Source organism: Puntigrus tetrazona, chromosome 5 (assembly GCF_018831695.1).
Source record: "Puntigrus tetrazona isolate hp1 chromosome 5, ASM1883169v1, whole genome shotgun sequence".
NCBI lineage: Eukaryota > Metazoa > Chordata > Actinopteri > Cypriniformes > Cyprinidae > Puntigrus > Puntigrus tetrazona.
Genome location: NC_056703.1, coordinates 9,951,568 through 9,978,923, shown reverse-complemented (window position 1 = coordinate 9,978,923; position 27,356 = coordinate 9,951,568). Strand labels below are relative to the sequence as shown.

General features: G+C 37.3%; 1 protein-coding gene across 12 annotated transcripts in view; it reads right to left on the bottom strand.

Annotated features, from left to right (window-relative positions):
• Positions 1-27,356, bottom strand: part of arvcfb (ARVCF delta catenin family member b) — a 164,408-nt gene that overhangs the window by 49,114 nt on the left and 87,938 nt on the right. For 9 of the 12 annotated variants that reach the window (XM_043238598.1, XM_043238596.1, XM_043238601.1 and 6 more), the window contains 4 exons: positions 11,094-11,252; positions 10,239-10,259; positions 7,521-7,637; positions 4,325-4,944 (listed from right to left, as the gene is read on the bottom strand). In XM_043238598.1, coding sequence (XP_043094533.1) covers positions 4,325-4,944; positions 7,521-7,637; positions 10,239-10,259; positions 11,094-11,252 — 917 coding nt within the window. The remainder of the gene's footprint in view (positions 1-4,324; positions 4,945-7,520; positions 7,638-10,238; positions 10,260-11,093; positions 11,253-27,356) is intronic. The other 3 variants (XM_043238603.1, XM_043238605.1, XM_043238602.1) reach the window with 2 other exon arrangements.

Below are 27,356 nucleotides of genomic sequence, written 5' to 3'. Positions count from 1 at the left end.
CACAATGGTGTCAGGTGCAGATTGAAAAGATCACTTTGAGACAACAAGAGGACTCAAAACGATTGTTCATAACACTGCCATTGCACAGATAGTTTCATCTCTTTCCTTCTCTCTCTCCCTCACACACAAACACACACGCAGAGGGCTTTGCAAATTGAAATTATTTAAACAGTTCAGATGCATGCTAAACCCTGTGGACTGAGCGATGGGAATGTCAAGATTTGCATTTAAATTGCTGCCATTGTATATACGAGTGTATTCATAACACATGAAAGCATTTCGACTACACATGATGCTCTTCCACTAGATGTGGTGCTCTGAAGTTATTACAACAGATTCTATGCCTCGATAATGAGCCAAATGTTCTTCATGTTCCAGAAATATGTGTGTCTGTGTTTTTGCTCTTTGCCAGCAAAAACCACATAGTTATGTGCCCATTACTACATCCATTTTGTTCCCCTGTCATTTCCTTTCTCTGAATTATTTATTTCTAGATTTTTTTGGATAAATGCCTATGCCTTCGAATAGAAAAAAAAGAGGAAAATATTAGCATATTTGCAAGAGTTTCAAATTATTCAGAGAGTCTCACAGTACTGAGATATCACTCATTTGAATAAACATTCACTCAAGTTTTATAATGAGCAATTACTAGTGGATTAATGATTACTTTTGGATTCAAGGGAGAAAAAAACAAAACAGATTTTTCACTTCATTTGACAAATTTGTACCTGAAATGCTTTATAAATAGTAATAATAATATAAAAACAAAAAAAAAAACTGAAAATAACATTGTGCCAAGCCCAAAAAAACAACAAAAAACTCACACACACACACACAGTAGTCTATTATTATGGTATTGTCCTCATGTTGTATTGAGAAACACAAACATAACTTTTTTTTTTTTAAATACTAGTAATACTAAGTAAAACTAATCTTCTAACACTGGTTAACGCTTCTATTACTGATTTATCCAGCACTCATACATTATAAATTAAATAAATGCTTATTAAAAAAAAAAAAGAATAAAAAGTCCACTCATTACAATCATTTGTACTGGACTGTCTAAGATGAACCAGCTCATAACAATTTTTTTTTTTTTTTTTAACTACACTGATTAATTAGAAAGAAGCAATTTGTTCAAATCATTTGTTCAGGAATCAGACTATACTAATAGCATGGTAAATGTTTAAATCTCTAAAAACAACCTTTACACAAAAAAACCAAACTTCCATATAAAGGATGGATTTTTTTCTTTTTCTGCCTAAACTATAGAACTGTTGTCAATTCAGCATGCGCACATACGAAGTGGTCCCTGGTGGTCTCCAGGGAGTATTCTACATGACGACCTTATGGCTGTTCTGCTGTGGCACTGGTGGCAGGTGCAGGGAGAATCAGCCAAGGAGAGATGAACCATTAGAGATATGGCTGGAGACGAGACGCCCCCTTTGTCTGGCAGTGCTCACCAGAGACTATTAATCACTCTGACAACAACAGCTCCACTGAGATAGAGACGAGAGATAAAGAAGAGACCTAGAGTAGGCTTAACAAATGAAATGCATGGTAACCATGCAAACACGGCACTGGCAAGCATTTCTTTGCTAAATGTCGCAATTTTGGCTGTTTTATAATTACGGGTTTCCAAACTGCAAAGCAATAAGCTCTAATTAACATATTCATTTTACACATTCATTAGCGAGATTTTTGTCAGCATCTGTTATTATGGGAATGCTAATGATGGATGCAAAAGCAAGACTTTGACATTCGGAGTAAGAGGGGTGACATCACTACTAATTACACTATAATTTTGGCACGGATGTACACAAATATACTATGGGCCGAAAAACAGGAAGTGGTCAAAAAGTTCTGTATGTTGCTTGTGACGGTGATTGCCTGAAGTCTGTGCATCCTAATTAAAAACAAACTGTGTTCCTTCAACGTACAGGACTGTCAAAACTGCTACAGATCATCATAATGAGGAATGTGCTGATATTGACTAGAGGAGTATGACAAGGAAGACATGCTTCATGATTACAGCATCTCTTCTTTCCTCCCTGTTCTGCCTTAGAAGATAAAAATACCCTAAAAGTGTTCTATCTTCATGTACCATAAAGAAAGAAATCACTGATCAAAAAGAAGTGCTCTTCATTACACATATGCAAGCCTCTGCTTTTTGTCAGCCATCATTTGCTTTGCAATTTCTAATCTCTGAAAAGAGCAAGCTAGGGTCAGAACAAAAGAAAAATGTGCCCCTTTTAAGGAGGAAAATAGTTTTTAACTGTCTTTGGTTGTGAAAGCAAAGGTCACTCAGCTAAAGAGGGAGAGCATTTAGGGGTTGAGAGAAAACTGAGGCCCTCACTTAACTCAAGCACAAACACATGTTAGCAGAACAATAATAAAAAAAAAAATCTCTTATCAATCTCTAGTTTCAACATCCAGGCATCCATTCAATATTGGACTTTTAGGGATATAAACAAATTTCCACTCATGCCACCTATCATGATATCAGAGCTTTATAATAATTACATATCCAGTCTGATTCAAGGACCAGAAAGACATGACAGCCGTTTCAAGCAGTGCGATTTTCTAGCAACAGCAGAATTAATTAAGATTAGGCCTATTTTTTATCTATATCATTTAGTTACATTGTTCTAAAAAAGACTGAAACAGAGTTGTAAACCATGAAATTATTTTCACTTTCAACATCTTGTAAGAAGCAGCCAACAAATGTGCTGTCACTGAAAAATTCTCTTTCACAATAAACAACATAATACAGTGAGTTTTAATACAGTAATATAAACTCAGCCTTTATTTTGGCATTCAAGCAGAAGTACAAGTTGTGCCGTTGAACTGTTGTATAAACCCATTATCACACAAGTAACAGTGTGATATGGCTGTATATCAGCATGGCTGTGATTTGACCACTGGTAATCATGGCATGCTGATATACAGCCATATATATATGTGATAGAGAGAGAGAGAGAGAGAGAGAGCACAATAACCTTCTATTATTTTGTGAAAGAACCTGCATCTATGTGCTTCTCAGGAGCTGGTGCATTGAATCTCTTCAATAGGCAATCACATCAAGCTGCTTAGAATCATGAACAAAAGACAGGGCTGCCTACAGCAGCACAAGCAAACAAATAGAGGTTGACCGATGTATCGGTTTTGTCGATTAATTGGCACTGATAGTTGATTCCCGGAACTATCGGTTATCTGCAAAAATCTACTGTGATAGATTTTCTGGGTTGCATTTGCTGCTAGAGTGGCTCCGTTATAACTACGCGCGGGTGCGTTATTTTACAGTACGATATCAAACATATCTATGGCAAGCGCTGCCTCTAGTGGTGAAAATAATTGAAAACCTGCACATAAGTGATACTGCACAGACAGCGCTGACATTTCAGATGCACAGACAGTGTGTACTGTACACTCCAGTACATGTTTTTGTGTCAATATAAAGTAATTATTTTGTTGACTAGATTCTGCAATGGAGAAGGAACAGCAGTGTGTTTGCCGACAAAGCTGAGAGGATGATAGCAGTACTTCAAATGGTTAAATTATTGTGGCAAAAATACACACAAGTCTGAGCCAAGTGTTTAATGTCATGATTGTTAGCATAAATTTGACTTGAGCTTGACTGCTATTTGTCAGGGCCTGTCATTGAAAAAAGTGACATGCCTCTGCAGTAGTGGCATAAAAATGAAACACTTCCACATCTTGGAAAAAGGTTCCTGTGCTCCCCACCTTCCACTGTAGTGAAGCATTAACTCATTGCGCGATCTCCTCTGTATTAACGAATGAATGAATGGCGGAGCCGAAGACGCAATATTTTGTTTACTACACACATACTGTAGCGTACATAAATACATGAACAACATCTCCACAACTGCTCTGAACTCCATGAGCCTTTTACCATTTCATTTGAGTAAAATTAGTGTAACGCAGAACTATAAAGCTAAAGTTCAGTTTAATTTGCAGTACTGCTACTACTGAAGTTATTCAAACAATACAAAAAAGATTACTTATTTCTTAATTTGATAACTAGATACACAACACAGAATTTATGAAGAAAAGAAAAAGTCAGAATGCACACGTTCAGAATGGTACCACCTCCACCTTTTTGTTTGTTTGTTTTTTTGTTTAATACTACTTTACATGGAGTGTTATGTTTTTATTTGTATATTTTTATCCAGTATCTATTTTAAAAACTATTGGTTAATTAATCGGTTATCGGCAAGTGCAGTCAAACCTAGCTATGGGTATCGGTAAAATTCAATACTGCTCAACCTCTACAGACAACCCAAATCAATGGCATGATTCTTACCTCACACGGGGGCCGTTGCGCAATGGCTCTCGAATGGTACGTCCGGGCAGTGTGCGGCGGTTAGCTGTGGAATAATCGGGCTCTAGGTCATACGTCTCTTCGTCATCTGGGCCTAGACTGCGGCGGTCATCTTCCAGTCCGTAGGGTTCGGGTTGAAAGCGCTCAGGCTGAGAACGATTGAGATCCACAGTGCTACTTCCCATTGGGACTTGAGGCTGGGCCACATGGCCATAGTCGTCCTTGCGAATGGGGAGAGTGTAGCTGTTCTCTGGCCGGTATCCACCGGTGGGCATGTAGGGGCGATAGGGCCTGTAATTGACCCCACGAGACAGACTTCCGTAGTTGTCGGCTACGTCTCCGTATCCATCGTGAAGGGCGTAATGGCGAAACTGACTTTCTGGAGTGTCATTGTAGGAGTCGCTGTAATTGTTATATGAGCGTGTGAGGGTGGAAGTGGCCTGGGGTGTGATGAAGCGTTCGCCGTTTTTCATGTAGCGCCGATCAATGGAGTCAGTGTAGCTTCCCAGTGGAGATGAGCCCTCTGGAAGAGGAAGGCCATCTGGACCCAGCGGCACCTGTCGAACTGTCCGTGTTGTCACTGTCTTCACCATTTTAGTGACCTACGATGATGGAAAAAGCAGCAGAGTTAGAAGAATTCAGGGACGTAATTAATGAAGTGAAAGTTTGTGCTTTTGATGCAGAGCTAGAGTGAGCCATTTCCTGTCTTTTTTGCCTTGTGCATGGCCTATATGTGATATGAGGGCCATTCAAAATGCAGCTGTTATGTCAGATTGCTCAAATCATAGCAGCCAAAACAACCACAGGCATTTATGAGTGAAATGCAGCACACTGACTCAGTGGTCTAACATCAGCAGGGAAGTGGATGTCACACTGTGAGCTGGCTGAGTAGCAGAGAAATGACTGAAGACCTTTTCCAGTGTTTTAAAAGGATTTGTGTTCATCAGTAACAACACAGCTAGAACTGAAAATATAAGGTTTGTGGGTTCTTGGTTGTAGTTGTTACAAAGTTCCTCATCATAAACTTTGTTAACAGTTACGTTTCCCTAGCAGCAACAAACGTACTACTTAAACTAAGGGAACAATTTTGTGTTTAGCTATAGAAAACTTTTCACATGCTAAATTTTTCTAGCACTGTCAGCACACCAATTGTCCTTTTTGGAATTTGCTTTTAAATAAATTATTTGAATTCAGCAAGGATCAATCGTTTTGACAGTATATGCTTTAATAATGTTACAAAAATAATAATTTCAAATAAATGTTGTTCTGAGGAAATAAAATGAACTGCTGCTGCTGCATTGTTGCAGATATGATTGGACTTGTGGTCCAACCTTATATTAGATGGCCTTAATTACTATGTACTTGCATTTAAATAAAGCAATTGGTACAATGCACATATTGTGTACATACATGTTTTTTTTTTACATTGTACTAATTTTTAAAAATACCAATATGTACGTTCGATACACCCTTTATAGGAATCTTAAAGTAAAACCATTACCACATACTAAGAGAGTACAGTGTACACGCTAACAATAAATCAATCATCATAAGAACTGCCACCGGACTACATGGACCTGAGTGATGGTCTAGTTCTCTGTGTCTATCACAGGGCCCTGACGTCTTTATGACTCAACTTAAATAAATCACTATTCCCCTCTGAGTGCTAATCCAGTCCCTTATTCTACAAAATGTCTGCCTGTCAAGAGGATGGAGTGCTGCTGCTCCTGAAGGTTCAATGCTGATACAGAAACCAATTTGCTGCTCAGTGAATTCTGCAAAGCAATTAATTGGCTATTTTGTCCATGGCTGTAAATTCATCTTGGAAATTAATGAGCTTGATAAAAATTAATCGTCATTGGAGATGAACCATGACTGCTTGAATTTGTGTGTGAACCCTTACAAGCCACATGGCCAGTTGTCAGTGTGTAATATCACAAGGGATGTGTCTATGTCTAAAGAGGGGAAAGATTTGTAACCACAGTCACAGCAATTTCACATTTGCAGACCCCAATATGAGTTTAACCAATGTAGTATGCTGCTTTTTTAGGGAACTGCAGTTCATTTTAACAAACATCATTAAGATCAAAGCAGCGATGTCACTGATGGCAATTTAACTGAAGGAGGTCACCCGCTGCTGTACGGTTGTTTGTAAGCAGGCATTTACACTCGATTGCAGTATCCAACTGTTTTCATGAGGTGAATTACATTTGCAGCTGTAAGGTGAACTGTATGCACTCCTACTGGCTGTTGCTACTGTTACTACTTTATTGCATCGCCAACTGTCTCTGTTGCTCATGCCGTCTCAAACCGGCAACTCAAATCAATGAATAAGTTACTCCATTTCTACAAGTCGCTGTCAGTGTGAACACCCCTTAACACCCACACAAGAAGTTAACATGTTAAAACAAGTGAGATGCAGAAATCATGCTTCAACACTGATTTGGGAATAGTAAGAAAATAGGTTGTTATTATACTCTTTTCTTATTTTTTCTTGATAAAATATCATGTGTGTGTTCATTTAGTTAAATACTGTTGCGAATATAAACATGCATTTTTTCTGGGGAGATTAAAAAACTAAAGGCCATTGCATACAGAGTCCGAAATTTGATTCTTTTTTATCAAAATTAAATATGGATACAAAAATGCAGATTTTTTTTTTTAATAATGGACAAAAGTGTCGTAAGCAGTGTTGATTCAATTTAAGGTCGAATTTATTTTGTGAAAATTCCAGATGTTAAAAAAAGCAGAAAATTGCACAATGACCTAAAATGTTAATCTCTCTCTCTCTGTATAAACACATTACATTTTATAATGGGTTGCATGAGCATTTCATGTCGACTTTAAAAGAACTATTGAAATTGTGTGTGAAACATAAGCAAGTTTTGAGATTTTAAGAATTTAGAGGGACACTGAGGCTTATATTTAGCCTGAGCTAACCACCAAGGCTACTGTTGACTCTAATGAAAGGTGTCTATCTATGGCTGCGTTTACTAATGTTCGCCTGTTAAAAGGTGCATTCAGGCGTCATGGCCAGATTTTACAGTTCTATATAGGTTTTATGATCTCCCTGGTATTTAGTTTTACAGACCGCTGCCACACCAGCTGTGAGTTACAGACACACTTAGTGAGATGAAAGACGGGAGGCAGAGACACGTCAACCAGAAACACTCTTTACTGGTTTAGTTTCAGATGGTGTTGGTGTAGATGGAGGTGCAGGAGTAGATGGTTTGGATTCTGTCAGGATCACTGGCTGGAAGGTTCGGCGTGTGATGGTTTTAACCACCTTGGTCACCTACAGTGAAAGTATGTTATTTCAGGAGGTACGAGTTAGAAGAGTATACAGCGATATGGAAACGTCAAGTCTCATAACAGAAATGAAAGGGAAACAGTTAAATGAAAGTAGGACTTTTCCCATGAAGGCTTGTTAATAGTCCAGAACAGTACGAAACACAAATTGGGCCAGGGAATTAATTTTTGATGCGAGTTATCAGGCTAAACACAAAAACACAAGAATGCCTTTGAGATAAAATATTATTTTATTGTCTCATTTTGTCCCTCACACAGGAGTAATTCCAGCATTTAATAGAAAATTCCTCTAGCACGAGGAAGCTGGACAGTTTCCAAGAAGAGAAAACACAGAAGCAGAGGGAAAAAAACCCACAAGATGTTTTATCTGAGGCTTCTACTCACAAGCAGCTTAACTTTTCAACTGTAGGAGTGCTCAAAAAGTAACCTCTGAGCATTACAGTAATACTGTACATAAGTAAGTCTATGATGTTTCTAGTCTCTAATCTACCAATTCAAGTAATACAACATGTTGCTAATGAACCATTCATACACAGCTACAGATTAACATTATGTATAAAGCAATGTTGTCACTAGTAAAAGTAAACTTTAATACTAATAAAGTCCGCAAAATCATGCAGACTGCATAGACATAGCTTAACATAGCTTAACCACCAAGGCTACTGTTGCCCATCTACAACAATGTCTACATTTACTAATGTTCGCCTGTTAAAAGGTGTCTACAGGCGTCATGGCCAGATTTTACAGTTCTATAACTTTTATACTAATAAAGTCTGCAAAATTATGCTTTCATAAGCAGTGCATTGCATATCTACAGTATAGGCACATATGTATTCAATGTTAGAACATCCTGTGCCTTCATCTAATTGGTTTTTGTTCTGCATTCACTGGGATACACCTGGTTATAACATCCCATGCGCATGCATTTCAAAAGCTGGTGGAAAAAAAAGGCTGACTCAAATAATCCATCAATATCCATTTTTACATTTTTCATAAAATTCCATTGCTATAAATAAGTAAGCATGTGTAGTCATAATATTTCCTTGGTTATCTCTACAGCTGCCCTGAATTTGATCAAGATCATTAGATGCCATGATCTGCAGCCGTTTCTTTAGGAATTACACTGATGCTGACTGTGAATGTAAAGGCACTTCCTTTGGTTTCAAATACATCTAGAGTATAACAGAACACATCCCTTTTATCCTACACACCCAGAGCTCTGCAGCTGGAGTTGATGTATTTACGTGACTATAAGCTTGTCTCCACAACAACATGTGACAGAAGGACCCACATCTGTACACTGTGATGTTATTCCGTAGTGTGTTTCATAGGTTTGGCAGTGTGTGAGTGGTGTAATGGTGAGCAGGGCAGTAGTTAGACCATACTTTACCATTCACTTCCTCCCACTATGTACCAACTGTCAGTTGCCTTACAGAGCTGTTTCTATGTGCACGTTGGTTAATGCTTGTGCATGCATACAGCTGTTTGTTTTTGTATTATTTTGTATACATTTTATATGTATTGTACACTTTACATAATCCATTTATCCTAAATATACATGCCCTTTGCAGAATGTATAAAATAAGAGAAATCGCAAGGTTTTTTTTCGTACTCAGAAGCAGCATAACTAAACATAACTTTTCTTCTAAATTATGACTTGTATTGGTAAAAACAACAACAACAACAAAAGCAATAGGGTTGGGATTTGGCTTTATCAATCAGTTATTGATTTAAACGCAAATGTACAGTCATTTGAAAGGAATGGAAGGCTAAATCACTGGGGGAATCTGGCAAACATAACCAGGGAAATATAGTTTTACCAAAGTTCAAGTGGTGATATTCTGTGGTACAAAAAGGCTTGAATAGAGAAATAATTTACAAAAAAATTAATAAGGTGCATTTAGAAAACTGTGTGAACTTTTTTTTCGCTACTGTTATTAAGTGTTATTACAAAAGACAAAATACTTTTTACATACTTTCAGTTGTTCTTAGTGGCAAATTAGAATTTAATTATGCTATGTTTATATATTGTATGTTATTACTCAATTCAAATTCAAAAATGTGTTATGTTCCTTCAACTCTGTAATCAAATAATGTATTTGTATAGAACCACATGTATTCCAAAGAAAGGTTCTGCGTTCACACAATGCAACATTTAGTTCCAATGTTTCCATAGCAACGAGAAGCTGTCAGCACTCCTGTCTGAAAAAACAACAACCTAGTCTGTAACTGGCATGTTTACATTTCGACATACTGCACCTAACAATATGGCAAAACAGCTGTCTGCTCACGTTATCAACATCATCACTATCCTCAAGGCAGTATTTTAAAGGAATTCATTTTTTTTATATAAATGTTTAGCATTTATTTAAACATTTATTAGAATCTGCAAGGGGTATGTAAACTTAAGACCTGGACTGCAGCAGTAAAGGGCGTTAAGAGGTGACCGCTCTGCCAAATGAAGCTTTATGCAGTGATTTCACACTAGTGCTGAGATGCTGTGCATTGCTGAGCTTCAATGGGCACAAATAATGGTGACTGACAAGAGGCGTGTGTAAGAAAGCGTGAGGGAGAGATTTTAACTCACCTTCAAATTAGTCACATTGTCCTTTTATAAACAACAAAACAAAAGCAAAGGCAAATCAAGACAATGTGGCTTACAAAACCACAACACAAATTAATATATTTAAACAGAGCTTTTACTATTACTTTTTAGCCTTTTTAACATTTTTAGCCTTTTAACTCTCTCAGGTTCAAGACAGCTGAGCTGTGTTACTGGAAAAGAGGCACTAGTCTGCCATGTTAATCCCTCTGTCTAATCACTAAAGAGCTGATTGGGTGAAATTAAAGACAAGCTCATTGTAGAACCCTCTGACTACTGTAAACCACATGAAATGAAATGCATTCCAATAATCTGGACAAAAGGTTTATCCTAGTGTTGTTAAAAATGTGTAAAATGTATGTGTGTGTGTGTGTGTGTGTGTGTGTGTGTGTGTGTGTGTGTGTGTGTGTATGTATGTATGTATATATATATATATACATACATATACATACATACATACATACATACATACATACACACACACACACACACACACACACACATAAACATAAACATAAGATGAATTGAAAAAACACTGTTTTGTCAACTAACTGAAATAATTTAGAAGATGAAGAAAATTAAATACAATAAATTACATTTTTTAAATTTTCTTCCAAATTTTATTCAATGCATGGATACATTCAATAAATTGAAATTACATTAGCCTACTTCTTATATAACACAGCTCAGTTTTCCATTAAATCTCTTTATAGTACCTCATTACAGAACATTACCATGAGATGTTGTGAGCATGTACGAGCACTTGTGTGCATTTGCATATCTAATATTGTCATAATAAGTACAAACAAAAGAAAATGTGTCAGATGTAAGCAGGAGTACCTTAGTCTCTGTGCGGCGCGTAGTCCCATCCTCTGAGGTAACCACAGAAACATGAGAGGTGGGTGTTCCAGGGTCTTCCTCTATAGTTACAGTCTCCTCCACAACCTCCTGGGGCTCTTGCATCATGGCCAGTGATGTCTGGTTACTGGGACTCTGCTCCTGTGGGACAAAGCAGAGGGCGGTGGTTCAAGGTCAGAGGTCACAGCTGTAAATAATAGATCATGAGGGAATATTTTAATATGGTTAATACTTTCTACTCATAAGAGGAAAGAAATGAGTCGAGCAGGCACTCAAGACAAGGACTTGTCTGATTCAGTATAGAGAATGTAGTCAGAAGCAGTCTACATTTAATGAATCATTGAAGAACACTCATGAATTTGGGAGTTAATGATGAATCAGTCTGACAGTAGCAACATCTGTTCCGGAATCAACTCACTGAACCAAATCAATGTGACACACGTTGCAGTGATGTCCATCTTGAAATAAAAGCAAAGTTTTATGCAATTACATTGGGAGAATCTTAAACGAGTATCATTACTGATGGGTTGTTCATATGATAGCATTTCATAATGATTATATATAAATATTTGTGTGTGTGTGTGTGTGTGTGTATATCCGTAAATCTTTTCAAAATATATACTAAATTAAAAATGATTGTGCTTTTATATACATAATAAATAAACAATACACATACATATATTACGTTGCACTTTGAAATATACACCAACAATATTAAATATATACACTTTAATATACACACAAACAAATGAATGAAAAATACACACAAATACACAAAACTGCACCGTGTACATATTCTACAAAAACAACAGAATTGTATTAAAAACCCTGGAGTGTTGAATCTTTGGGGTACAATAATATAAGAGGGCTCAACATGTCTGTTTAAGAGAGAGAGAAAGTTTTTGAGTTTTTGAAAAAGATTTTTTGAGACCTCAAGTCATTAGGCAAGATGGTAAAAACAACAAACAATCAAAAAAATTAAATTCTTCCTGAAGCTAAATCACTTGTAAGTGAAAATGCGAAGTAAAGATGGTTAAGGCAACCATAAAAACACTACAAATGGCACAGAAGGAAACAACAACAAACACTACAATCAGTCTGGGGGAAGCTCTGTGTGTGTGTTTGTTTGTGTGTGTGTGTGTGTGTGTGTGTGTGTGTGTGTTGGCAGAGGCCACAGGAGGGCCGATGAGGGATGATGCCAGAAGTAGCCATTTGTTTTCCATCCATCTTTGAATGCATTAACGAGCAGGCAGTTTTTCATTGATTAGCATAGCGGAAGGCTTCAAAGTCTGCGCCAGGCCAAATTGATCCGTAGCCCGTCTCGCTAATCATTGACTTCTAGCCTTTCATGTGTCAGTATCATTTCTCTGCACTGGCAGTTCGAGCGGCTGCCTGTCCAACCTCAGAACTATATTCTTCTAAGAGAAAGTGAAGTCAAAAGAAACTTCTTCCTTTTTGGAGTGATTACGTATTAATTGTTCCATTAATTGGCCTAAGACAGGAGTGTCAGTACATGAATTGATTGAAACCGATGATTGATGAGTATAAAAACATCTCAACAGAAGTGGCTGACTCCTAATAGCTGAGTGCCACATGGATTATGCAGGCGTACCGCACAGAAACAAAGCTTTGATTAACTTTCTGACAGCCCAGAAGGAGACTTGAGCAGAATTCAATATGAGAAAGTAATGAGAGACTTTTAAAGAGCCTATTAGCACCCCTGTGAAAGCACAGATAAATATGCCTCTTTTCAGCATGGATTTTTATATGGGAATCATGGCATAACATGACAAATGAACACTGAAAGTATCTGTTTCTAATGACATTATGTTAATAAGAATCAAAACTGGGTCTCGGTTCGCCACATATGCTGGTTGCACTTCATGGCCATTTATTGTCAGCCCGAAGGAGCAAAATATAGAGCTAATCTTTTCTTTGTATGCAATTACAAACACTGAAATTCAGTTCTCAGTGACATTTTTGAAACTCATGAATTCTTAATAAGATTCTTGTAATTGTCCGCTATTTGTAAATCATTTATATTAACATTAAGGGATAAATTTTTTTCTTTTAATCAGAAAAATCTGTGAGAACTAAAACAAACTCCATAAACTGTTGAAGATAAACATTTAAAAAGTAAAGAAAAGAGCAAAGAAAATGTCTATGATGTCTCTGGGGACATTATTGGTCGCATTATCATGAAACGGAGGCTACATCAAACCACCAGGCACTGTCTAGAAAAGGTCGTCCCACAAAACTGTCTGCTCAAAGGAAGAGGATACTCTAGGGAGCAGCTTCAGAGAAGCCAACAATCACTTTGTAGGAGCTACAGAGTTCAGAAGCACAGAAGAACAGAGTTTAAGGCAAATAAAGATGTTTGAGGGAAGTAAATTACTTCTCTATTGCAAAATAGCACCAGATAAATATTGCATCATTGCCTTGTTTATTGAATATGTCAGTAGAATAGATTGTACAAAAATATCAACGGCAGATATTTTACAGGTGCATTAAAATGATTATTATAGAAGTTGGAAATATATATTTTTACTGCATTTTTTCACATTTTCCAAAATGCATGATTGTGAAAATAAGTTAAAAAAAGAAATCTGCAAATTGAAAAATACTTCGCAATACTTCAAGATATATTCTCTGGAATTAAGTCATGCTCTCTGATGCAGTCTTGCTTCTGAAGTAAAACGACCTTGTTTTAAGGACGTTCAAATATTCTTGCTGGAAAACAAGACAGACATGATGACTATTTATTAATTTATTTATTTTTTACCATTGACTGGCAATCTTTAAAAATCCTTTGAAAGACTGAATTTACTTTAAGTTCCCTATATTTGAACCTCATGATCAGCACAGCTCTGCCATTTACCCAAACAGGAACCCTTCTAGAAATATACAAAACCAAAATGAGATCTGTGGGAGACCCGGAGCAGATCTAATTTACTTACAGTATAAAAATAAACACCTGACCATCACATCAATACCTTTCAGGATGTAAAAGTTTAAATGTTCACCAGCCATCCATGATGTTTGCTTTTCCAGTGAAAATTCCCCTTAAATGATAGGGCAAAAACCCATAAACAGTGTCCTCAGTCAGCGGACAGAGATACAGTGCAAAAAGGCAGGCTGAGGATTTGGAAACCAACCTGAGCATCATACAGTAGCATCTTTATCACGGATGATCCGCACCACATGGGGGAAATCTGCTGCCACAGATAGCAGCTTTGCCTCCATGACAACTACACAGGTGAACTCCTGAACCCACCGTTTCGTTTGTGTGTTTGTGTGCATGTGCTTGCAAGGCATTTCTTGCGCAACTGAGAGAGGAGTTTCTGGGCAACCCAACAGGCTTTAGAAAATGAGCCTCTTTTTAATGCATTCTATTTTTAGAGAGAAAGGAACACCTATAATTCCTTTTAGGTGAAAGACGGTAGACAGACAATAATGATAAACATCTGGGGCATGCCTAATAATACATTAATCACAGGCTTCTTCACACTTTCTTTTTACGGTTGTTGTGCATGTAGTAAACGCTTCAATGTGAGAATCTCTAAACATTGAGAACAGATTCAAAGCTGTGGGAGAACTGGGTGTTCCTTAGCAACATGCCAAAGACTGATTGTTAACAAGGACTTTGTTAAGGAAACAAGCTACAGAAAAACCAAGACCTCAGATCACTTTGGGTTTCTGCACAAGAAATGCTGAGGTCCTTTTCATGAGCGTTATATCATGTTTCAAAACCTCTTGTGTTGAATCTGCACATAATTGAGGGTTTGGTAATTGCACAGCATGGTTTCTTACGCAAAAGAAATACCAGGTGGGTTTTAATTTCATCTTTTTTTTTTCCTGCTAGGAGTGACACGGAGGTGTGTGAGATAAGCATCAGCCTTCCACAATGGCAAATTGAGACAGAGCTGGAGAAGATAATATGAGCCGGAGCAAAGAGAGCAGATAGGCAAATGAGAAAAACGATTGGCAATTAAAAAGCTTCTGAATAGGGAGTCAGTCTGCTATCTGGCCTGTCCCTGATCCACACTGGATAAAACGACCACCCATCTGTAACATATGTGCTCTCCACACACCTCAAATACAACAACCAATGTCTTTCTAATTTTTACTGGGTCAAAACACCCGTGCGTTTTAATACAGGATACGCATCCTTTAGGTCTGGGCAATGGGCCATGGTCCTGCACAGTGTAGTTTCAAACCCGATTAAACACACCTGAAACAGCTAATCAAGGTCTTACTAGAAACTTATAGGCAAATGTGTGTTGGCCCTCCAGGAACAGGAATGGACACCTCTGCTTTAGGTAGATAAGGTGTATTTTTAAGAATTCTGCCCCAGTGACCAGCTAAAAGCGGTTTTTGCACACCCTTAGCATACAGAAACTGTAGTATGCATTTTGTACAGTACATACTGCAGAAATAGAGTAGTAAGTAATACCAAGTCACACCTGCTAACTCAGATTTTTATAAATGTGGAATATTTTATCAAGGCAATATATTGAAATATCAGTTTCCTGAAAAACAAATAAACTACAATTAATGGACTTCTTGAAATTCTTGAAATTATCAGTGGTACCTTCATCTACATTTTATGAATGCCACAAATCCAGACATACTATTAATTTCATGTACTGTTCAGCAGGGAGGCACAGGGTTGTATTTTCTTCTAGAACCGCAAAAAAAGGTTGTTGAATGTTCCACTGATGTAAAACTAAACACCACCTCTACAGAAGATGATCAACACCTGCTTCTACATTGCTGCTTGTTTAGCCCCACCCACTAATTCATGCATGTACAGTAGTGTTTACGAGAGAGACAATCAAGCAGATCTACACAGAAATCAAATGTTAAAGATGGCTCTGAATAAAACACTGTGGAAGAACCCATCCCTTGCATTGCCATCTTTTTGATCTCAACATTAGGAAAGAGTGCATGAACTTTTAATGAACATCCAGATCACATCAGTAAGAATTCCGCCCTTTGCTCACTTCTTTTTACCACATATTTGTTTACAAACAAGGCAAATTTGATGCTGGATTCTCAGAAATACTGTAACTGTAGGCTGTCAAACATACACAACTGAGTCTATAATCCACCATGAGGATGATCAAAACAGAAAACAGAAACAATAAAACAGCCAATTACTTCTAAACTGAGAACAGTACAAAACAACAAAAAGGATGTTCATGACCCCTTTAAAACAGGCATCACACACTTGCTGACTTTGTAAATTGTTAAGGAGTAAAACTGGTCATTAACAAAACCAGATTTTTAAGTAATTCTGAACACAACAAAATGCAGGACCAAAGTCCTTGTTGCTAGGAGACTTGTGACAAATTAATACAATTTGTGTTTTAAAATGAACTTAAAATATCAAACATGTTTTGATATCCTGGATGAAATCATACTATGTGCCCATCAGGGAAAAGTAAAGTGTATTACAGTCTTTATATTAATTTATCTCCAATTATTCTTTCCTCTCTCACTAACATTCATCCAACTATAAAAAAAAACAGCACAGTGTACACTGCACAGCGTCAACTGAATAATCGGCTAGCATCCCATTGAATGAAAAACGTCTCAAATTTTCTTTCCATTCATTCCTGTCCGATTAATAGTTTCATAACCATTTGCACCATCAGCTAACTTAATATCCCTCCAGAGAAGGTCAGAAAGATACAGAGAAGATTAGTTTTCTCACCTCCACTTTGTTCATTACAGTTTCCATGCATCACCTGGGCTTCAGCCTCACCGTCAGTAATGCATCGCGCTCAGGCTAACAGGATTTCCGTCAGACCTCACGACAGCAATCATCTATAAGATCTTACACAATTAATCCCTCTGCCAAGAGAGTTTGTATAACCTTGGGTCATACCAGTTTCCCATCAACTTTTCCGCATCCATCTTCATGACCGAGAGTCGCACCTGCCACGCCAGGATTTGACAGAGAGAAGGGACTGGCTTTCATTTCACCGCGCTGCACTTGTGCAAAATTGATTAACTAAATCAGACCATTTAAAAAACAAATAACTGAAAAGAAACCACACGGATGTCCTACGGAAATCAAATGGAAGGTGGTAATTGGTCGGGGGGGACACAATGAGTGACGAGTTCGGCCGGCTCAGGAGCGGCTCTGCTTCAGCCAGGCCTGAGCCAACGGATAGATGTGTTCCCAATGGACCGGAATGATATGGGAAGAGGGGAGGAGGGGTCGGGATGTGGCATTCCACAGAGAGCTGCAAGTAACGGATGGTCAAAAGCGCTTAGAGACGACGGCTGGCAGATAAGCTTGACTAAAAAAGGGATGGAAGGACGAGGGATGAAAGAGAAAAGGCAAGGTAGAGAAGCTAGCGGGGCTGTAATGGCTCTGCTAATCTCTTTGTCCTCCCGAGTGATCCAGTGCCAAATCTCCATCCTCTCATCGTCTCTGAACACGGGGGCCTCGTTTTAGACATTCCTCACACTTTGGCTGCAGTCGTTTCTCTAACAACAGCTTTGGGAAGTCGTTCTCTCTCTCCCTTGGCCACCCCTTTTGTTCTTTTGTTCCAGATTCCCAGGTCTGGACAAAAAAACAAAAATAGTGAAGAACCTCAAAGGAGACCCTTTCCGAAAAAAAAAAAAGTATTTACTCAGCGAAGCACAACTTTTTGTCTGGCGCTGGTTTTCAAGCTTTGTTTGCATAATGAATAAAAATACATGATCTACGTGATTCCATTAACCCCCCACCAGACTTGCTAGATGAACAATATTTTTGTGACGGTAATTTTGAACATCTGGAAAGAATTAGTCACGTATCCAAGTTACACCCTTCTGAAAGATTTCTGGCACAGCGGGGCTTGAAAAAGCACACAATCGCCCGCACTCTCACACTTTCACTTGTATAATTCAGCTTATGGTCAGCGCTCCCTTTCTGGAATGCAACCCTGACAACACAGCCAGAGCATATATCACTTCTGTTTGCTTATAAAACTTGGTAAACAGAGTAAGAAGGAAGCAGTAGGCAAAAAAAATGGAAGAAAATCCCCAAAACAAGAAGCCTTAAACTTTCCAAGAGTAACAAAACAAACATAGCAGATTGCTATAAGTAAACCTGTTAATGTACAATGCTAAAAAAAAGAAGAAAAAGTTTAAAACAAATGATTAAAACATTACACTGGAATCACAGGGTATAAAATAAAAAAATAAAAAAATAAATAAATGCAAATCTATAATCATATACTTTTTTATAAACCAATCATTTAACTAATTAAATAAAATAGATAAATCAAAACATGACACTATAATCATTGGCTAAAACTAAATAATAAAAATAAAAATATATATGTATATTTATGTATATTTATAAACCAACCAACATATATATATATATATATATATATATATATATATATATATATATATATATATATATATATATATATATATATATATATATATATACACACACACATATATATATATATATATATATATATATATATATATATATATATATATATATATATATATATATATATATATATACACCCCAACTTCACTAAAACAGATAATCAAACCAGATTTAGCAAATTAGCAGGCTAATTGGTTAAAGTATGCTACCATAACAAGATAATCACTTGATATGCTAATCTAAATCAGACAGTCGAATGTATACTGTACAGTCCTTTTGACTGACAGAATAACTTTGCAATTTCAAGAGGGATAACATATTGCATGACATCAGACTACAAAAGGAGCAACAGCCGTGTAGGAGCTTGTTTGCTTGATTAGAGGAAGTGAAAATGAAGGAGTAATGCACTGTCACCGCATGAAATGGGTCAAGCAACTTCAGGCTATTGCTATCCAGGGTTTCAGAGGGCCAGAGCCCATATGGACGCACATCAACAACAGCATGCGCCGCAAATACTGTTTTTGTATGATACTTTTGGCTGCCAGTCAGCAATGTGGTCTCTCCGGGGAGAGGCGCTGGAAGCCTTTGCCAAGAGTTCAGTTCATGTGGGGTCTCCGGGCTGTGGCCATGCGCAGGGCAGGAAAGACATGTGTTTGACTTCCTCCTCTCTCTGCACTTGCTCCCACTGTCCCATGTGCTGCTTCTACCACTGAAGGTCCAGCTGTTAACAGATCAAATATCAAGCCTGGGGACCAGCCAGCCTCTGAAACACAGTCACACAGAGGGCTGGATAGCGGCAGTGGGCCGTCATGGACACTTTAACAGTCTGGGATGAGTGATTGCTCAGTTCACACATTCTGTCTATCACATCCTTATCTCGTCCTAATGCGCAGCCACTCAGAAGCGATTAAATCGGCGATAGACTTTATGATTGCATGCGTGCGTGTGTGTGCGAGCCGCGCAAAGTCACACCAGCGAGCGAGCGATCTGCCTCTCTAACACATGCTTCAGGAAAAGGAAGGACACGCTGTCATGGAAACCCTTGATTTACAGCACGGCTTGTATTGTGCAGTCAGATAAAGGCTGTGTAATATATCCAGTGACTTGAGAGATGCATGCACACAGAGATCCTGGCTCTATGCAATCTATCCTGCTCTGCCTTGACCTGTTTAAGGTGGTTATATTCTTCACAATTCTGAATTTATGAAGCCTTATGCATCACATACATAGATTTATAACGAATAACCGTGTGAGCTGGTCTCATAGTCATCCATCTCGCAGCCAAAACATTACTTACCCATGTCAAGGGCCTCTCAGCACCTGAACTATACTTCACAAATGCTAAAAGCGACTGGCATTTCATGGCCCATTGACTAATGCGTTGCAGTGCTGTTCAGCGTATGCATGCAGTGCACGCTCAGAAAAGACGTCTGGGAGCTTGATCAACCATCTGCATGTTATGGCGTCACAGATACGGTGCTGTGAAATTGAGGAGCGGCCGGACGATCCATTAGAAACCAACCCGGTCCTGTCTGTGCCGCCGAGATGTGGCTATTCATACCTCAAGTGAAAGGCCCATCTGTAAGCAATATTCTCTCAGGATCCGTATGAGCCCTAAAAGCACAAGCTACATGAAGAAACTGGATCTGATCCTTGGGGCTTTGGGGCAGCGGAGAAGAAAAGCTTTAGGCATCAGCTATTGTTACTTGTATATTATGATACAAGATATCTGGGTCTCTTTCAGCAAACTGATGTTTATTAAACAATGGTTATTTGGAACAAGTCGATCAATTTAATTCTAACTTGATCTCTCTGTGAAACAAATTGGTGCAAAAATTGTAATGAATATTAAAATATAAAAGAAATATGTAATTAAAAAGACAATGAAATGTATTATTATTATTATTATTATTATTATAGGAAATTTAAAGAATTGTATTGTATTGTAAAATTTTAAAATGTCATTTTATTTCTGAATTTTCAGCACTCTTCGGTTTCATTGATCCTTCAGAACAATGATCCTTCAGAAATCAAACATGCTGATTTCTGCTCAAGAAAAAATTTCCTGTTATCAATGTTGAAATCTGTTACACTGCTTAATATTTTTATGCAAAGCGTTATGTAATTTTTGGATGAATGTAAAGTTATATATATATATAGTTATACATAATGTACACACATATTATGAACACAAAAACTCAAACTTAATATTTATCTTTGCCTAGCACTAAATTTAACACATCCTTGCTGAAGAAAAATTCTTTTTCAATAAATAAACTAGTCTTACTCTATTTTTGACAAACCACCTCCCAAAAAAATTCTTTTTTTCCCCTGTGGGAACTGTGCATATTTTAAAGGTAACAGGCTTCTAAATTCTCTCTGTGTTTGTCCATAAACTCATGCACATGTAGCAAACCGAGTGGGTTATAGTGTCCAGAGACTAGAAAGTTAAGAGACAGGCCAAAAGCAATGAGGCAAGATATAAAGACATACACGCAGAGAGAGAAAAAGCGAATAAAAAAGATAGAGAGTTATACTTGGGCATCATTAGTTCTAATGTATTCCAGCCCACTGCCATTCAATTTCAGCGGCCCACTACGAAGGTGTGTTTGATTAGTGGCAGATTGGATTTTGATTTCTGGAATATTGCCTCCTAATTGCCTGTTTAGATTTCTAATCATAGATTAATGGCACACAACAAAAGAGCTTGTGGATAATAAACCAATAGCTGAAGCGTAGCTAATTCATTCCCCCTACTCGGCTATGGAGAAAGAGTGCTCTTTCATTACGCAAAAACAAAGGGCATTATTGTGCGTGACTTGCTTTTATAGCAATCAACGTATCTCTGTAGAGTGTTGCACAAACCGTGACCTGTAAAACACAGGCTTTATGAAAGTATCAGGTTTCAAAATAAATGATGCTTTTAGCCGCAGCTCACAGAAGGTACAGAGCGACTACCAAATATTTCTGGAACGAGCCAGAGATGTGCCAGAGAGACTCGGCCTATGCTGAGGCGTCAATCATGTTTGTGAAAACAAGTCCAAATCTATAAATGCACGTGTGGTGAGACCGACCAGTTATGCTGGTGTTTTTGTGCAATCTCTTAATATCTCATGGAGCTCATGTAGTCATAGTGTGAAGAAATGTCAATAAATAAAACAGACAAACAGACAGATAAAAACAAATTGCTAATTAATTGAAGGATTAATTAATTAATTATATTATTATTTTACATAACTGTATAATTTAATTAGTATTGTTAATTAGTACTTAACATTGTACACATAAATTCTAAACTCGTTTTGCAAGCAACTGATTTGAATTATTTTTAGGGTCAGAACATTCATTATCTGATGTTCCAATAAGTAGATCTGCCCACAGCCGGCCTGATATCAAAAACCCTCATTAGAGCAGGAAGGAAGTGGCAGTACTGAGAAAGATGGCTTGTTTGTGTGAGTTTATCTGTGCATGCATCCACGTTTGTGTCATGTCCAGATATATCCAGCATGCTTCATCTAATTACAGCTGGAATCCTGGAAGTGTGACCCAACAGTTCAACCTTACAGCTGCCAAAATCATTTAGTTTCACTTCAACACCTCTCCATTTTTCAGCCAAGCTACAATAAAACATTCAACGTCTGATTCTCCTTTTAATAAGTTGTCAAATCTGAGCTTTCAATGAAGTAGCACACAAAAAAAATTATCATTAGTGCAATAAAATTCCACACCATAATATTCTAAGATGAAAAAATATGCTTAGACTATCAAGTTTGATAAAAATGGTATTTCAATATTTTCTGTGATTTTAGTGATAATGATAATTAGACGATATTGCTGCGTGTTTTATTGGACAGCTGTATCCTGAAGTTATTGATATTCTTCACGTTCTACTGGTCAGTTCACGCCAGATATGAGAGCGGACCGGTGTAATTTTGAACGGAGAGAGGAGCAGATATTTTAACAGTCGGAGCGGCGTGGTTTCCACTCACTTCGAGAGCGCTCCACCACCGCTGCATCACAAATACAATTCATGCCAACGGCCTGTAATATAAATGCATATTTAGCAAGAATTCATATGTTAAAAATATTTTGCTCTCTTGATAAAGTAGGGTAACTCAAATCAGAAAGAATGTGAAGGCTATGATGATGTGAGAGGGAAACTATACTAAAAGGAATTTGTTTGTCCTTCTAGATAGGCTACTGAATATTTTCTGCTGAGAGCATATGATTTCAACAGGTAAAACACTTATTCAGACCGTCTGACTAAGCGCTGCAACTGTTTCATAGGCTTTGCTTAAATGCATTAAGCGCTCTCTCAATAATGCATTTAAACAAATGTAATCGAATGTGCTACTTCATCCGATTTCGAATGTCCATATTTCATCCAATTTCGAAATATAGCGATCCATAAGTAAAATAACTGATGAAAACGTTAGGCTATCATACAAAAAAAAATGTGCGCTGCAAAAAGCAGAAATGACGCTGACAATGTTATTATTTCGACATGTGGTAAGAAAAAAGTTTGTGTAGTAGTGAAACGCTCATGTTATTTTCTTTTCTTCTCTAAATGTGAAAGTAAAATCCCCAGTAGGTGGCATTAAGTCACTAAATAAGTGGATCTTTGCGATTGTACTGAATCATTTAAATAGTTGATTCATTCAGAAATGAATCACTGTCATGTTGCTCAGAAGGCTGCGGTTATGAGGTGTTTTGAATGGTTTTTGAAAATACTCAAAAATGTCAAATTGCACATTGTTAAAACAAAAATTTGAATATTATCGTAGATGATATATATCGGTTCTTGCAAAAATATTACTAAGTGAACTGTTTTCAACATTGATAATAAGCATGGTAGGCACTGGAGCATTGTATAAGTCCAGGAAGGAAATGCTAAAGAGCTCCCAAAGCTTTCCTGTCCTAACTGCCTGGAATTCTGTCCCACCCCTGCTGAAGAGGAAGCCAGTTAATCTCATTGTAATGAGAGCGTAAATTATAAACAAAATGACTCACTATAGTATAGTCACAACAAACATTTGAACAGCTTTGATGAGATACGGCTAGATTAGTATGTCTGTGTTCGTTCTGAAATGTGATGACTAATTCAGGAAGGTGGTTAGAGAGTTTAGTCATAAGTAATGCATCCGTCAGACATGTCGTTTTTAAATAGTGAATGAGGTAAGAGCAGACTGGTGGATCTGCAACACGTTTTGGCAGAATTAAAGGGCTGCTACATCACTGTTCCATGCTGATCTAAAACTATGGTACTTGATGCAATAAATACAAATACAGTATTAAATATTATAATATGCACTTTGTTCTGAAGGACGTTGCAAGCTCAACAAGAGCATAGAAAATGTAATATTGTGAAATAATACAATTTAAAATTATTTAAAATGTAATTTATTCCTGTTAAAAAATTTCAGCTGAATTTTCATAATTGGAATAATTTGCATTATTCCGGTCTTCAGTGCTACATGATCCATCAGAAATCAATTTAACATAGTGATTTGGTGCTCAAAGACGTTTCTTGTCAAAAAATGTAGTATCAATGAAAGTGATATTTTTGCGGAAACAGATATATGTTTGCTGGATTCTTACAGAAACAACAAAGATTAAAAGCATAGCATTTTTTTTTTACATTTCTTTGCAAATATAATAACATTGCAAAATTAACTGTTTTTTATTTCAGGTATGAATATTTACTATTTATGCTAGTAGAAAAACAGTGTGGTATCTTGAAGACATCCTTTTTAAAATCAAATATTTAATTTATATATAGGCATCGTGTTAAAATTCTAAATAAAATGTAATTCTGAATGAAATTAAAAAATTATCTAGAAGATCACACAGCTTTGAAATAACCCGAGGATGAGCAAATGATGACAGACTTTTTCATTTTTGGCTGAACTATTGCTTTAACCTGAATGGGCTGAAGTCCAAATTAAAGCCGCCAGTCCAATCTATGTGCAAATCAGCTCTGAGGTTCTCTCTAATTTTCTTTGAAATCTACAGCCTACACAATTCTGACCTTTTTGAAACTTTCATCTGGTCTGAACACATGCAACATCATACACTGAACAGAATACAGAAAGAGTTTTAGAAACTGAAGAGGTCAAAGTTAAGGAGGATCCTATAACTTGCACGCTAGTGTGTGACGCACAGGACTTCAAAACAATTGAGCGGTTCTTACCATGTCTTGCAATAAAACAGCCTCAATCAAAAAAAAAAAAAAAAAACAGCTAAACGAGCAAAAAGGTTCTTTGACTACACAAGCTCATTTCCTGTTGCATTATTTTTCTCACGCTCCTCTCTTCTCTTCATGACAGTGAATGTGAACTGACAAATGTCAGCACAGACATGACAGGCCCAAGTGTGAAGTAATAGAGAAGAGCCACATCGTGTGGGGCCACGCTGGGTAGTTAAAGGAATAGTTCTTCCAAAATGTTGGTGTCATCATTCACTCACCCTCATGCTGTTTCAAACCTGTATGATATTTCTTTTTTATGATATTTTGAAGAATCCTGAAGGACCAAACTGTTGTTGGTCACCGTTGACCGATTCTCTGGAAGTCAATGGGGAAACAATTTGATTGCCAGCATTCTTCTAAGTATCTTATTTTGTTTCTAATGTAAGAAACTCATACAAGTTTGGAACGACATTAAGTCACGTGTGATACATCAGCAGTGTTTATATGTGCACCATATGTGTGGGGATTGTGGGTGGGGAACTCTGCAAAACTAATTTGATTTTTCATAAAGGTCCACCTGCTCTGAGACAGACAGGAGGCAGACAGCGACATGTGGGGTGCGTCCTGTCCGTCCCCTCTCATTGCACTGACACTGACATGATTATGTTAATGTTCCATCTTGAGTGGCACAGACCGTGTCTTAATCTGCGCCAGCATTCTCCAAACATCTGTCCTCCTGTACACCTTAGACGCTTTTAAACACAAGACTCTCACACAGCCCAGAAGCCATTTAAAGACACCTCTGTGTCATAGTAACAGAACCATAGCAACACAGGAGCTGTGAAGTGCTTGGGTAACACAGGTTAAGGTTGGTCTGGCAGATCTGAGTAGCACTTATTAAAGGTGAAGTATGTAATTTCTGTGCCACTGAAAGCACTAAACCAAATTACAAAAATAACTTGATTTATAGTTTTTTCTTTTTCCAAGAAAATGTGTGGTGCACGTCTGTGCTGAAACTGAGGTGCAGTTAATGCAGGTTCTAGAGTTTTCTGAACCGTTTTGGCTACTACGGTAATATGGTTGATAAGGTTGTCCTAGGGTTTGCTAGCTTGTTATTTAAAGTGAGTTGTCCACCAAGTCCACAAAACTTTTTTCACTCTTTTTTTTTTTTTATTCACCAAGCAAAAAGTCATAATCGTCAAAACAAAAGTCAAAATAACAACACAAAATCTTCAAATCAGCCAGTCCCAAATAAAATATAAGAATCACTATATATAAAATCATATAGTTATTAAATAAAATGAATGAATTAAAATTATTTAAAAATATTTTACATAAACATGTAAAGACCTAAAATATTATTTCATTTTAAATAATCTAAAAATACTATTGTAAAAAACACATATTAAAAAGTTATTAAAAGCATTAAATCATTTAAATAATTTGACTAAATGGTTTCTGGATGCCAAACATATCATATTGCCATATTGACATATAACATATCATAATTACTTAAAAAAAGGGAAAAAATATGCTAATTGGCCAAAATATTTATTAAGAAAAAGTCTTAATATATTGGCTATGTTTATGGCCACTGGCCCACTGTGTCTTTAACCCTTAAAATTCCTAAGGTCTCTTTTTGAACAGGATTTGTACCTCAGGAGGGGCACTGGACTGCTAAGGGGTTAAGTAAAACATTTTAATTGTAAAATATGTGGATTGCGTGCAGCTAGCTGGCTGGCAAGCAAACACCAGCCTAAATGAGATAGGATAGAGCACACAAAACTACATTTGTTTTTCTAGCCTCTCAGACACTGATATGTTTATCATTCTGAGAATCTACCAAATTCTCAGTAGATCTGCAGCTTACCTGAACTCTTCCATGGCCAACATTTCATATACAGCAAATTATTGGCTGGGACACTGAGGAAACAGCTCAAGCCAGAGGTTGAAGTATATCAATCTTTATAGCGAGACACTCAAAATATGTTTGTCTAACCACAGCGGCTGCATTTAAAGAGTGACGGGAATGTAAATGTTTACTGAAGGAGCCTTTATCGTTGAAATGTTCCCAAAAGCTGCAGGCGACTCAGTGGGATGGTCACAGACATAAAGCGCTGCCAAAATCCGATGGCATAAAATTTCGGACTCACTTAGATCACGGACAGAAATTCTATAGGCAAAAGACAACAGTGCTTTGTTATGATATAGATGGATCATGGAAGTTTCATAACCCTTGGCCATCTGCAGTCGACAGGCATAGGAGAGGTGCCAATGGATCTGCCAAAGTTTGTTCTAGCAGAACAAAAAACAATATCCGTAAGCTTTGTAAGATGAAACTAGAACTACACGGTACAATATAAAACGAAAGACTTCATATTGGTATCATATTGAATAAATCCAATATTCTGTCAAGGTTCTCTCAGAGAGCCTTCTCTCTAACTGGGCTTAATGGGGGGTGGAGGTGGGGGGTGTTCGATGACTGACCGAGCATGCAATAAAAGATCATCCTGAAAGAGCAATACTGTTTGAGAATCACTAAGAGCAGCGTGATAAAAGGCAGTTCAAAAAATAATCAAAGAACTGTGTTGGAGAACACAAACACAACAACAGCAACCCTAGAATGTAACTGTATTGACAGCAAGGCATTAGT